Here is a 13803-nt window from a genome sequence, read left to right as displayed (position 1 = left end):
GCTGGATCCAGCACAGCCCGGGCCGGGCTCCATCCCCGGCATCTGCAGTCTGCTCCACCCCATTCTTCTGCTGCCTACACTCAACTCCAGGGACAAATGGAAAAAACAAACTCCCACACTACACTAACAAGCTGAGAAGAAAAGGGAGGAATTTATATTATTTCCTCCCATAAAGGGGAAGTGATCGGTTGTCTCCAAAAAGCAATGTATTTATGATTGAAACAGTTACAATCCCATAAATACATTACATGGGCCAAAAAAGGGCAGAAGATACCAAGCTATTTGTGTTAAATTACTAAGGTTAGTTGTAAATGTCATAGCTGAGAAACACAAATTTCTCACCAAGAGGTACCACCCTCCACCAAGAGAATTAAGGCCTCTCTGCTGCTGTGCAGGAGAAAAATGTGCAAAAAATGCTTAAAATGTGTAACTGCAACCACCATTTTTGTTAGTGTTGCTACCTTTGTTATTAAAAAAATCAACCAGAATTGTGTTTAACTTCCTAAACTACAGATCTCATATAAGCATTACATATAAATCCGTTTCTTTAAATAAAATTTTGATTTCAGTCTGACCAACATGGCTAGTGTGGCTTTTTCAATCAAGAACAGAATTTATTTCAACAAGAACAGAAATAAATGCCTTCTTGTGAACAATGTAACCTGTTATTGCACATATTTTCCACAGTTACAGATCCTGCACACAATACAGCAGAAAGCAACCCATTTTCAACCTTTTGTCCATTATTTTCTCTGCACAATCCACAAATAAGGATAAATTAAGATTGCAAGAAGAACTCCCTGCTAGTTGCATATAAATGTGTGAAAATCCCACAGTGGGATTTAAAATTTCTGTTGAACAAATCTGAATCCCTGACTAAGGCCTTTTGGTGAACATAGTCATTGGAATCTTCTGGCACTTTGCTGAAAGCAAAAATGCCAAAAGAAAATGGATTATTTGTTTTCTAGAAAGATACAGAACCATTTCAGGCTGAGTTGGCTTTTTTTGGGTTGTTTTTTCTTTTTTTTTTTTTCCCTTGATATGCTCATTCGCCATCTCCAGACAACTGCTCTTCACAATCTATTTAAATATGCATGAAAGACTGCTCAGGAGTCACGTACATTTTCGACAGGAACACGAACCTGGTTTATGATAAAACAGCTACAAAAAAATCCTGAACAGCCAATATGAACCTGCTGAAAAAATATACAATGATAATTGCTTGGTTTTCCTTCAATACCAGGGAAAATGGTTGCCCTATTGGCACATATTTATGACCCAGCAATGCAGATTTATATTGTTTTAACCGGGTAAGGTGTATGGGGGCAACAAATTGAGAAACACTTGATTTGGATTTATTTTAAATTAGGGGGAAAAAAAGCTATTTTTTTAACAACCAGGGCAGGGACAAATCCCGATTCTTTTACAAAGGAAGCAGTAGACCTTGCCCTACATACAAAATAACACACACGAAAGGAACAGAGGTCGGGAGATTCTGCTGAAATTCCTCCCTGCTCGGCAGCTCCGAGAGCCGCCCCCACGCCCGTCCCTGCCCGGAGCCCCCCGGGCCCTGCGGCACCGGCTCTGCCGCGGCCCCTCCATCGCTCCTTCCTCCTCCTCCTCCTCCTCCCGCATCTCCTGACCTTGGACAGGGCTGGGCAGCCGCGGGAGCCATTGCTGTGCAATGATTCCCGGCGCCCCGGCTCCATCCCCCGGGAATTCTCCCCGGGAAATGCTGCCTGGCAGCCCTGAAGGGCCGGGCGGGCACGGCGGGGGCTGTTCCCCGCCGGGGATGTTATTTATGTCATTTTCCGCCTGTTTGTCCCTGCCCGGGGCGCTGAATGGGATTCCAGCCGCGGGTCGCGCTGCTCAGGACGGCGGCGGCCGCTCCCTGCCCGCCCGCCCTTCATTCGCGCCGCGCCCCCGCCCTTCGCTCCGCTCGACCGAGGCCAGCGGGGAGCCCCCGGGCCCGGCTCTGCGGCGCCCCGCGATAAGGAACCGCCCGGCGGAGCCGCGGAGGGCGAGACCGAGAGGCGGCAGGGACGCTCGCGGAGGCAGGGCCGGCCTCAGCCTCCCCCGGCTCAGCCGCACACCTGTGCCCGGCTGTGCGTGCGGGGCTGGGCGAGCCTGAGCGGGGCGCGGTGAAGGCCGCGCGGCGCTCCCCGCCCGCCCCTCGCCCCATCCCCTCACCGGGTCTGTGGGTGCGCAGGTCCCTCCCGCCGGCTCCGCGCCCTCCGCCACGGACCGCGCGCGCCGCCCGCACCCGCCCTTTTATAGCCCGGCCGGAGGTGACGTCAGCGCCGCAGAGCGGCCCTGCCCGGTCGGCGGAAAGAGACGAAGAACTTCGGAAAGAATCGGGAAAGGAGAGCGGGAAGGCCACGCCCACCCGAGCTCCGCCGGTGAACGATGGGGATCCGGAGAGAGCCGAGTGAATCCGGAAAGAGACGAACAGTTCCGGGAAAACCGAGGGAGAGGGTCCGGAAAGGAACGAGAGGTTTCGGAAGGACCGAGCGGTTCCGGAAAGAGCCGAGGGGAGGAGCAGGGTGCGGGGGGCGTTTGTGCCCTGCAGGGACCGGCTCGGACACCACAAAATCACTTTATTAAAGGGGGAATCGGGTAAAATGTCCGCGCAGGGGGTCGGCAGAGGGCTCTGTGCCCCCTTCTCCGGAGTCAGGGCCAGTTTGGGTCTCAGAGAGTCGAGGTTCTGCAGCCCAGTGATGGGGACAGGTGACCGGTGCAGCATTCAGTCAAAGCAGCAGCTTCATTACCTTTACATTATATAAATATGTATTTATATATACATGTATAATGCACACACATATATATAAAAATAAAATTTATATCCAGATCTATAGGTAAGAGGGGCTGCTTGAAGCACCGTGCAGTGTCACCCAAAGCTCGGCAAGGACACAGCATCAAAAGGCTGCAAGCGCCTGTCAAGGGAAAGCTATTTCTGAAAAGCTGATGCATAAATTCAAAGGAAAATGAGCCTTCAATATTAAATCAATGTTTAAAATAGACACATTCTACTCTAAAAAAATTGAAATAATTAGAGATTAGAGGGCTGGAAGGCAGCAAGAACGTTACTGGCTCAAAGTGGTGAGTGGGTTTGATGGCTGTGTGAATTAATGACACTTTATTTGAGTGAAGTACTTAACTGGAAGCACAGGCACTTATGGTGACACTGCATGCCTGGGACTGCCTGGAACTCCTGTCTCCAAGCAGGAGTCTGACTCACACCAGCTTTGATGCATCTCATGCTGAAGGCACAGTATTTCCACAGCTGCAATGCTCTCCTTGGTCATATTTGATATAAATGTACATACAAAACCACCAGGGATATATGCATATGACCTTATTTGCATTGCATCTTAACAGCACCAACTGGCTAACATCCAAACCTGCTAAAATGACAAAAACAAGTAAAACACTCAGCTCAAGAAGCAGATAAAACCTCAAGCTACATCTAAAAACAAATATTGATTCTTATGAAGCACACATATTATTAATTTAGCACTCATATGAGTATTTTTTAAATAGTAGGTATGTGGATTCTCTTTACTGAGGCAGAAAAGGATATCTTGAATTTTTATAAAAATATATACTTTTATTTACCCCACAAATGTTAGAAACCCCAAGTACCTGTCAGCAAAAAAAAAAGAAAAATAGTATTGTATTTCACAAGTACATCATCAAATTCTTCCTTGGGTTTGGCACAGGCAGACAATTGTTTCTAACAGACAGGACCAATCACTGTCTTGGCAAAGTGAAATTATCTCCCCGATAATTATGAAATATGCAATATAAAATTAAGACATCTCCACTCAGTATCAAAAAAACTTTGTACATTTTCAAGTATACTAATAAAAGTTGCATTGCTTCAGAGTTACCTGGCAGAAAGGACACCAGGAGGACATTTCCAATTTCCCAGAACAATCACAAGGTAACAGTAGTCTAAAGTATTCCAGAGTCAGTTTACAAAATCCATAAACCAAATACAAATTTAAGTTAGGCACTAGACCATTTAAAATACAATGTTAAGGCTTTTACAGGCCTCAATTCCAAAGCACATGTTACAACCTCTTCTAAGCAATCTCAAGAACTATATGGAAAAATCAAATTATTATTCTCATATGAGAATATGAATTGTTCTACAGCTTCAAACCGTGGTGCCTCTAGTAAAAACAAACCCCAGGCTGCTAAAAATAACATTTTCAGCTTGCAACAGTATATTGGCAGAATAATTAACCACCTTGTAGAACTCAAAAGTAATTTTTTTCATCTTAAGAGGCCACCAAAACAGTTCAAGGGCAGCTCACTGTAAATCCAACAGATTTCCCATCTCCCCTATTCATCAAGGAACCGTGGATTTTCTTGACTGCCTCTTCAACAGAAAAAACCCATAGAATTTTGATGGTTACAAGAGCTCTTCTGGAGCCCCCACAAACCTTTTGGAGCAGTGAGTCCACCTCCCCTCAACCCAGAGCCCTTCCTGCCTTTTGGAGGGAAGTTACATCCAAGGGAGACCAGAGTCAGCACAGCCCAACCTTCCCCAGCCTCACCACACACTTCAGATGATGTTGAGACAAACAAGTCCATCAACATAATCACAGTTGATTTACAAAAGATGTAAGAAATACAAAAATAAATCTGTAGCAGTAATTTGGAGATTGATTATGCTGGTAAGAGTTCATAAAGCTGTGAGGTATTTTCACTTCCATGAGCCAAACAGCACTGTGGAATTTTTCAGTCCAATTTTTCAGTCCTTAACTCCAGAGCCAGCACAATGGATTTAAAGCATCTTCCACATGCTTAAACATATGAAGGAAAAGTCTTGAAGTTTCAGTAATTTATTATACAAAAACATATAAAGATCTAATGCAAAGATTAGCTTTGAGTCTAACAAATAAATCTTCTTGAATTAAACATCAAGGGGAAAGGAAATACAGTTTGATTTATGTTCTCCAAAAGGAAGGTGTCAGAATGCCCTTTGGTAATGGAATTTCCTCTGCACGTAGACATTTCTAATGGAGAGAAAGACAAATAATAAAGATAAATAGAGATAAATATTTTAATTTGGTATTTCTTCTCAGGAATTCACATTCAAAGCATTGCTAATAAAATATACCAGTTGAATTATTAAATGAAAGTACAACTTCAAAGCTGTCATGTTTTAATATCATAATCTAAGTCAATATTCACAGAACAATTTAAACAATCAAGGATTTACAGTTTTGCAAGCTTTATTTTAAAAATATGCAGAATGCAATGCTAAACAAACACTACAGAAAGCAGTTCAAATTGTCACTTCCCCATATATTTAATCAGGACAAGTGCTAGAAACAAGCAACTACTGATAAGAAATGGCCCTGACAGAAATGACTCAGCAGAATCCTCCTCAACCTGTACATCTCCTCTCACTGATCTTCCTTTATAACCAAAATACATTTTCATTGATAAAAATGAGAAGTGAGGTAAGAAAGAAGCGAGATGTTTGATATCATAACTATCGTTAAGGTAATTCAGTAATTGAAAAGTTACAAAAGAGAGTTAGATCATAGAGAGAGGTCTGGTGGGTGGCAAGCAGTGCCAACCCCATTATCCAAATTATGAATATATTCAGTGATGGGAAAAAACAAAACCCAAACCAAAACATCTGCAAATTAAATGAAGAAAAAAATCCCCAAAACTGCTTTACCTGCACAAAATTCTTCAAACGTGACAAACAGCCCATCTGGCCAGAGCTGGTCACAGCTTCAATCCTGCAGAAATAACAGCACGTTTCAAAATCTATTTAGGAACTTGGGTTTGATTCACAAGAGGTGTGGGGGTGGATGGCAGGGATTGGAAAACATGGATGAGTCATTTCAGAGAGAACACCAACACTCCTAACCCCAGATATCATACCTTGGGATATAGGATTTCTGGATAAAGAACATTGTTTTCCAGAACTGAATCCCATACTGCTTCATCAGAGCATTGCCACACACCTGTGATACAGAAAGGCACAAAGTGCAGGTTACAGAATTCAGTTTCAGACTTGCATGACAGCTGCAATGAACCTGCTCCATACCAACCACTCAATGCTTTATTCAGGCATTTAAAGAAATACACCTACACTAAAACAAGCAAATCCTCCCAATGCTATTACTGCTACCACAATCACCCTCTTTCCTGTTATATGAATCTTGACATCCTTCATTTCACCCCAGCCTCCCTCCAAAAATAGTTCTCTTTGCTAGCACCATGTGCTGGGGCACACTGTGGTCATTTCCCCACTGTGATTACTGCTGTGTGCAGTGATTCATCAGCTTTCTCCACACACTTTACAGGACAAATGCTCCTCTGACTTCATCACCCCTAACAGAATCCCCCATGGGGTATTTCTCTTTCCACTTTCTCATCTTTACTTTTACAGTTCTTCAGAAGCATTTGAAGAGCAGAGAAGCTGCTTGTGTTCAAGTGTTTGTGTCCCCTGACTTCAACTTTGGCTCTTATTTAGCACAGACCTATTATCTTAGGCTATAGAATTAATATCCATCAGGCTCTGATCTTTTCAACCTGAAAAATCTATCCTGTTTTATGAACTAATTTGGCTGGAGCAGCCACAGGACCTCCTTGCACAGTGTGAACTGCCAAGTACTTAGAACAGATCTTATATAAGATCACACAGCTATTTTTAAAATGCCAGAAACCTTAAACAGAATCAAATACTACAACAGAATCTGTGTTTATAGAAACCTCAATTTTGAAATCATTCAGCTCCAAAGCTGTATTTGCAAGAATGTGGAAATACTCATGTTCCTTTCTGAAGGAATAAGAACAAGTTAAAAAAAACCTGCTGTGAATCTCACCTCAGCAATCCCTTCAGAACCCAAAAGGGATGTAAATTGGTGACATTTAACTACTAACAGTTATCCACACCACTTACTTCCAGGAAATCCAAGAGCAGCATAGCTGTCACATCTGCCAGAGGCTCCAGATTCAACATCTGTGCAAGCCAGCGCCATCCATAGCTCAGACCATGAGGATGAGCCTACAAAGCAACAAAGAAGCTGCTCAGCACTTGCTTTATGACTTGTTAAATACAATTATCCAAACAATTTTCTGATTGACTTTCTTCTTTATAAAACTTGATCACTGTGAAAACATAAAGGAAGTAGAAGTTCACACCATTAATTACTTGGCACTGCTTTGTTCATCATGGTTATGATCATTTTCCTTCAAATATATCCTGAGCTAGCTTAAATTCAGCACACCTCAACTACAAAACAAGCTTTCAATACCTTTAATGGACTCCTGGGATAGTAACAAGGTTCTAAGTATAATGCCCCACACATACCCCTTGCCTGTTTCCATAAGGCCAGCGGAGCTGAATGATGGCAGCATAGAGACGAATCATTCCTGACATCCTTTTAAGAAAATGATCTTGTTCTTCCACTTTAGAATCATGAACTTCATATCCAAGCATCCTTAGGGGGAGAAAACATTCTAGTTTTAGTGCAGCAAAACACATTCACTCAAGTCTCTGCAGCTCTCAGCTTACTTGAAGTCAATCCTATTGAGAACAGGGATTCTCCAAAAATATGCAAGAATTATTGAAAGGCTGATATCACCCTCTGGATCATATGTTCCACCATTTGGTGAGGTATAGGAAGAGGTCACAGAGAAGCTATGGCTGCCCCATCCAAGAAAATGCTCAAGGACTGGTTGGATGGGGCTCTAAACAACCTGGTCTTGGGGAAGGTGTCCCTGCCATGGCAGGGGGCTGGAACAAGATGGGTTTTTTGTGAGTGAACCTCCAGAGTCAATGCCTGTGTGCTCAGGGATGGGGGAAAGTGGAGCTCACTCAGAACAGTCCTCACCCTTGCAGGGCTCATGCAGAAAAAGCCCAGCAGTGAATTTACCTCTGATACTCTTCCATAGAAGTCCCTTCTTTCCGAGCAGGGTAAAATGGCACAGCATAGGGGCACTTTCTGTGCAGATGAGCCAAAAAGATGTCTCCAACTCGAGGGTGTAATTCCCAGATTCCTGAGAGCACCACAGCAATTGGGAAAGCTGAATCATGGTGAAAAGATACTTCTCCTTCCCCATGTTTCTGGAGGGTAGAAAAGGAAAGTCAGCCACCACTCCTTCAAGTAATTTCTCAAAGGAAAAAAAAGCCCTCTTCATTTTTGTAGTTAGCCTTTCCTAAAGAATCTGAACGTTTCCATGGCTATGAACCAAGGATAGAAAAGCTGATGAAGCCACATATCCTCAGCACCCACAGAGGATGACAGTAAACTGTGGCTCAGGATGGAAAAATGGGATTAGCAAACACAGGCTGCACAAGATATTCTCAACCCAAAGAATCACTTTCAAATATTTACAAATTAGTCACAGTTTTACTCCATGAGCTGATTTTTGCATGCATTTGTTCCTGCAAGGAGAAAAGTTTCAAACAGCCCAAATTTTACAAATAAAGACAAGAGAAAAATACTGCCAACTCCAAAAAAAACCAAGTTTAACTTTATTTCTTGAGAGGTGCTAACAAGAAAGCAGGGAGTGAAGTTTACCTCCTGAGCATGAAGGTTGGGGCTTTTTGTCCCCCAGATTCTGCAAAAATATAAGGTTTGAGCCTATATACAGTTTTGTAATGTACCATAAATTAACTGGTTTTGTGATATACCATAAATTAAGTATCAAACTATTTTCCACAACACTGTACCTATCTGTACCTAGTTCAAAACATGTAAGATGTAAGCCTGAAATTTAAAAGAGTTTTTCCTCCCAAAAGAAATAAAATAAGGGTTGGAAGTGATAGAGAAACAAAGTTTTTTTCACTGCATTCATACAGGCAAACTGAACACCCAATGATTTTTATTCTTCATAGCTGAAGAGACAGTTCAGTGTCCAAAAGCATCTCCTAGAGCACTGGCTACCTGTGCTACCCCAAAAAAGAGATTTCCTCACCACAAACTTCTCTGCAAGTTTGTAGCAGACAAACTCCAGCCCCTGTGGATGCTGAGTCACAGACACTGCTTGTCCTTCAGTCTGAACAGGCTTCCCAGACAGCAGATTATTGATCTTGTCAAACACCTCTCTCAGCTTAGAGCCTGCAAATACATAGGGAATGCATGGAGACAGAAAATAAGGGAACAGCAGACAAGTCTTACCCAAAACACATCAAGCTCACCAACACCAGACCCACACCCCTAAGGGCAGCTTTGCACCATCTAATTAACCAAACTTAATCCTGATGAAGAAAGATGCTTCTGAGGGAACCAAGAGGCCTTACAAGCAAACCCTCCTGCACAGATAGGCTGTGTGCAGGTCAGCTTTCTGCTACAGGAACACTTTATATGCTTGTGCCCTCATGAAATCTTTAAAGCAAAAGGAATTTCAGTGGGATTGAGCTCTTGGTGTTTTCCTGACCTGATATGCTAGAGATCTGGCTCACAGGGATTGTAGCAGCTTTCTGCAAGTTTGTTTTTATCTTCTTCACCTGGAGAGCAAACAAACAAACAAGTTTAAAATCCTTTCTAAACAAGTATGCATTTGTAACAGTTTGGATGAGCAGAGTGGTAACAGAGGCTGCTACAACAGTTTTTAATTTTTTAAAATGAAAACTATCCTGTTTAGCCTAGAAATTAAGATAATCTCTCTTCAATAGCATTAATAATTTGTTCATACCTCAGTGTTGCTTTTGCAGTTTGCAATTTCACTGAAAGCAGCAACACATTGCTCAGCTGCATCCTGAAGCTGCTGGTACCACTGCATGATACTTTCTTCTGTTTTAACCTGAAGTCCTGTTATTAAAAAAAAAAAAAAAAACACAAAAAAGATAGTAACTCAGAAAGACTAAATCTCTAGTGAGAAAATGAATTTTAAAAAATGCAAGTCAAAGGAATAAAAAAGATTTTTAAAAAAGCCTAACCAACCTTCCTTCTGCTGCTTTTCCCCTGTTTGTTGTGCAGGGGCAGGAGTCTGACTCTTCATCTGCTCTTTCTTCTCTAACTCTTTCTGCTTTTGTTTCTTTTCCTCTTCATCTTTCCTCTTCTTTTCCTCTAGTGCTGCAGTGATTTCCTGCTGCATGCTGGATATCAACCCTCTCATCTCCTGCAGGGCTCGTTCAGTGCTGGCCACATCTGCTTGAGTTGGGAACCCTCTCTGCCAAGAAACATGAGAGGTGACACAGCATTAACCTCTGGTTCCAGGGTAAGAGGGCCATCAACAAGCACAAGGAGCCTTTGAAGCATTTCCCTTCAGATAATCTGGGAGCTAACTACATATTTTATCCCCATCTCCTTTATTTGTACATAACATTGGTCAAAATATTTGTAAATATTGCAAGTCCATGACTAAATTTCTAAGATCTTGGACAACAAAAATTAAGAATACACTTGGACAAGTGCAAGTGAACTCCAGTGCAAAGCCTTGACAGCTCCCTCTGCTGAAAGCCAGCTGTGACAAGCTGGAACACAGGATTAGCCTTATTAGTGCTTTATCTTTCAAGATTTGTATCCCATCCTAGAAAGAAAAAAATGTCAAGGAAAGCCAGCTACTGCAGAAAAGCTCATTAAGAAAGGAGAATCTTAAGATGTTCAGTATTTAACAATTAATGAACCAGTCCACTGTCACAGAGGGAACTTTACAGCACCAAGAGTTTGCAGCAATTTAATTTGAATCTTTCTCCTGTAGAAGTTCTCATGCATTTTGATAAGCCATTTTCAAGAGAACAGCTGAAGTGCCAGAGGAAAGAATTCCCCTTTGAAATGGGTGCTTTATAGAATGAATATCTAAAAACATTGCTGTGCCATCTCATTTAAGGGCCTCATGACAAGCTGCTTGAAGAGAACTACAGAGAGCTTGAGGAAGGGATGACAGCCCAAGTTAACACCTGCAGAGCCTGTACCTCGCTCGTGCTGCGGATGAGCCCTGACACCAGTCCACAGATCTGGTTGCCACGGTTGCTGTAGGCAGACAGATCAATCCTGGGCAAGTCTTTGTGCCTGTAGTTGGGATCAATCTGCTGGTTCAGCTGCAGCAGCTCCTCCTGGATGGAATAGAGGCGCCGCAGCCTCTCCTGGCCCTCCTCCTTGCGCAGACGCTCCAGCTCCTCCTGCCGCTGCCTCTGCTGCTCCGCCTCACGCAACTTCAGGTTCAATATCTGGGGAGACAAAGACACAAGAGTCACAAAATACCTCAATAATTCCAGATGTGCAGCTCCTTCTCAGTCTGATGGCTCCAGCTTTACAGGGCCTTTCTGCTCCTAGGACACAAGTGCCTTTACTGCATTTCCACACTATAGCACGTACCCAGGATAGCATCAGAAAATCCATCCTCCCTTCAGAGTGTCATGAAAATATAAATAAATCAATTGGTCTTTCCAGTTCCCACCCAGCAGTCATGGTCTTTTATGAAAGACAATTCTTAAGAGTCTCAGACCTTTGCTCTATGTCGGTGTTCTTCCTTCAACTTCTCTTGCTGTCCCTGAGCCTCCTTCGAGCTACAACATACATAAAGACAGAAAAACTGTATTCAAGACATTCAGGAGACAAAACACAAACCAACACACAGGAAGCTATTCTTAAAACAAGCTAAAGGAACTTCAGCTATCACAAATGTTGCCTTTTTCTAACCATTGAAACCTCAACAATAGCCAGACATTTACTCTGACAGCCAAACTCTAATAGTTAATGTAAGACAAACAGCAGGTGAAATTTCCAACCACAAGTGACTAGCACAGAATTGTCAGAACAGGAATTAATCTGCACTTGAACTAAATGCTACAAAATTCTAGTGATACCAGAGGTAATCTCACCTCTTCTCCATTACTTCTTGCAACTCCTGGAATTCCTGATGCCGCTTCAGCTCCCTCAGTTCATCGAAGCGCTTCAGCTGCTCGCTGGCCTGGGCGTAGGCTGCCCTCACCATCTGCTCCTGCTCCTCCAGCCGCTGCCTCAGCCTCTCCTGCATTACACAGGGGCACCAAAGGCACTCACTGAACAACGTGCACAGAAGAAAACACAAACTAAACTGCCCAACATTTATAACTTGCTGTCCTTGCACTGTTACCTCTGACTGTGGAGCTCTCCTGGGATTCACAGATACCCTCTCAATCATTTTTTTCTTACCTTTGCTTTCAGCCTGTGCATCTCTTCATACAACCGAATGCAGCCTTCAACTTTTGCAACTTTAGATGACAGAACTGCTGCTGGAACAACTTCTTGCTTTGTTTCCAGGAGACTAAGATCATTTTCCTGCATGGTAAGCATAAATGTAAAATCAGCGTCTAAGCACAGGATCAGCAACTCATGGAGGAAAACAGAAAAAATAGGTCTCCTAAACTATTATTTACCCAGCTTCCTACCCTTCTGCCTTGTAAAATAGAGTCAGAATACATGTAAGTCACTCAAAGACTCCAGAGAACCCAGTGTGGTTACTCGTGGAGTTTTACAACAGCCCTGACCCTCCTCTGTGACCTTAAGGATGAATCCTGTGCTGCTGTTCCATAACACAACAGAGCTCCAACTATTTTCCTTAGTTATAGTGAAAAATGGAGTTTGCTTTGGGTTCACTGTGAAACATTTTTCTATTAAAATCTTGTTAATACTAACTTTATCATCACCTGTTCATACTACAAAAAAATTAAAAGTAAGGATGTTTTCCCAATAAATTAACAGATCACAAACCAGCCTTGATCTGACAATTGATGACAGCAAGTTAGGACTTTTTTTTTCCCCACATCTGCTCCATAAACATATGGATTATAATCAGAGAGCTACCTTGGTCTCACTGGGCTCTGCAGATGAAGGGGGTGAGGAGCTCCGGTGGCTGCCAGGCGGGATCTTCTCCGCAGATGCCCGTTTTGGGAGTGGGGTGGATTGTTGGGGCGTTGAAGTCTCGGAGGGTGTGATTTCCTCTGCCAATTGCCCACTAAGGCTGTCCAGCACCCAGCCGCAGTAAGGGGAGAGCTCAACGGGAGCCACACATCCTTCCAAGGCAGCCTTGAGAGAAAACATTCTCCGTGAACGGGGCACAGCCTTAATTTCAGTAAAACTTTAACACACCATGAGCACAGCTGCACAGTTAGTAGCTGCTTTATCATCGCAGCTCAGTATCCCACTTAACCCTTTTCTCTGCTGTCTTTCCAACACTTTTTCCGGACTATCCAACTTTCGCAGGACATTTGAACCCCCTCGGGCCAGCCCCGCTCCCGAGCCTGGACCCGCTCTGGGGGTTTTTCAAGCCCTCAGTGTCACCGGCATGAGCGGTCGGTGTTTCCCTGTTCCCGCTCTGGGGGTATTTCAAGCCCTCGGTGTCACCGGCATGAGCGGTCGCTGTTTCCCAGCGGGCAGGGCCGGCTCCCGGGGCGCGCCCTCACCTCATCCTCCTGCCAGTGGCTGCAGTAGCTCAGCTGGCCCTTGCTGGAGAGGCGCAGGGCCTCCAGAGTGTCGAAGCGGAGCTGCCACGACTCCATGACGATCGTGCACTGGGCCAGGGGCTCCCTCACGGCCCCCAGGGTCCCTCACGGCCGGGCCGGCCCCATCCCGCCCCTTCCGGGCCGCGCTGGCCGCATCCGCCGCGTGCGGGCGGGACGGGCGGTGCCGCCCCCTGGCGGAGAGGCGGGGCCCGGCCCGAGGCTCGAGTCCGTTCCCGGGGCCGCGGGTTCGAGTCCCGCCCCCGGCAGCGCTGCGCTAAGGAGCGGGCCGGAAAACAGCCGCGCCTTCACCGATTTCCCATTTATTCTGTGTGTTCTTGCCCAGAGCTGCCTTGTGCTGCAGAAGCAGAGGGAAGGCTCCATCCGTGAACCACAGAAAT

At 44.3% G+C, this 13803-nt stretch overlaps 2 protein-coding genes across 5 annotated transcripts in view; both read right to left on the bottom strand.

Moving 5' to 3' along the window:
• The window catches only part of SPTAN1 (spectrin alpha, non-erythrocytic 1), a 46391-nt gene extending 44124 nt beyond the window's left edge, over window positions 1-2267 (bottom strand). For all 4 annotated transcript variants that reach the window (XM_058038173.1, XM_058038174.1, XM_058038175.1 and 1 more), the window contains exon 1: window positions 2191-2267. The gene's annotated coding sequence lies outside the window, so the exon portion shown is untranslated. The remainder of the gene's footprint in view (window positions 1-2190) is intronic.
• A 1353-nt stretch (window positions 2268-3620) lies between these two features.
• Window positions 3621-13520, bottom strand: GLE1 (GLE1 RNA export mediator). Its single transcript, XM_058038070.1, has 16 exons — window positions 13367-13520; window positions 12768-12989; window positions 12117-12242; window positions 11804-11952; window positions 11428-11488; window positions 10895-11149; window positions 9921-10149; window positions 9673-9788; window positions 9415-9484; window positions 8953-9095; window positions 7908-8098; window positions 7343-7472; window positions 6932-7036; window positions 5908-5990; window positions 5699-5762; window positions 3621-5024 (listed from the first exon to the last, which is right to left on the bottom strand). Exons 1-16 carry the CDS (start codon window positions 13460-13462, stop codon window positions 4956-4958), a joined length of 2109 nt encoding a protein of 702 aa, XP_057894053.1. The 5' UTR covers window positions 13463-13520; the 3' UTR covers window positions 3621-4955.
• Window positions 13521-13803: the final 283 nt, after the last annotated feature.

This window comes from Melospiza georgiana, chromosome 20 (assembly GCF_028018845.1).
Source record: "Melospiza georgiana isolate bMelGeo1 chromosome 20, bMelGeo1.pri, whole genome shotgun sequence".
NCBI classification, from domain to species: domain Eukaryota; kingdom Metazoa; phylum Chordata; class Aves; order Passeriformes; family Passerellidae; genus Melospiza; species Melospiza georgiana.
The sequence above is the reverse complement of the archived record's forward strand: the minus strand, read 5'-3'. Positions and strand labels throughout refer to the sequence as shown.

Excerpts from the sequence above, each read along its gene's own strand:
- GLE1 (XM_058038070.1), bottom strand. The coding sequence starts at position 13,462 with ATGGAGTCGTGGCAGCTCCGCTTCGACACTCTGGAGGCCCTGCGCCTC. Across the intron at positions 10,150-10,894 it reads TCATCCGCAGCACGAGCGAG|AGAGGGTTCCCAACTCAAGC; the intron begins GTACAGGCTCTG and ends GTTTCTTGGCAG. Across the intron at positions 7,037-7,342 it reads CTTATGGAAACAGGCAAGGG|GCTCATCCTCATGGTCTGAG; the intron begins GTATGTGTGGGG and ends GTTGCTTTGTAG.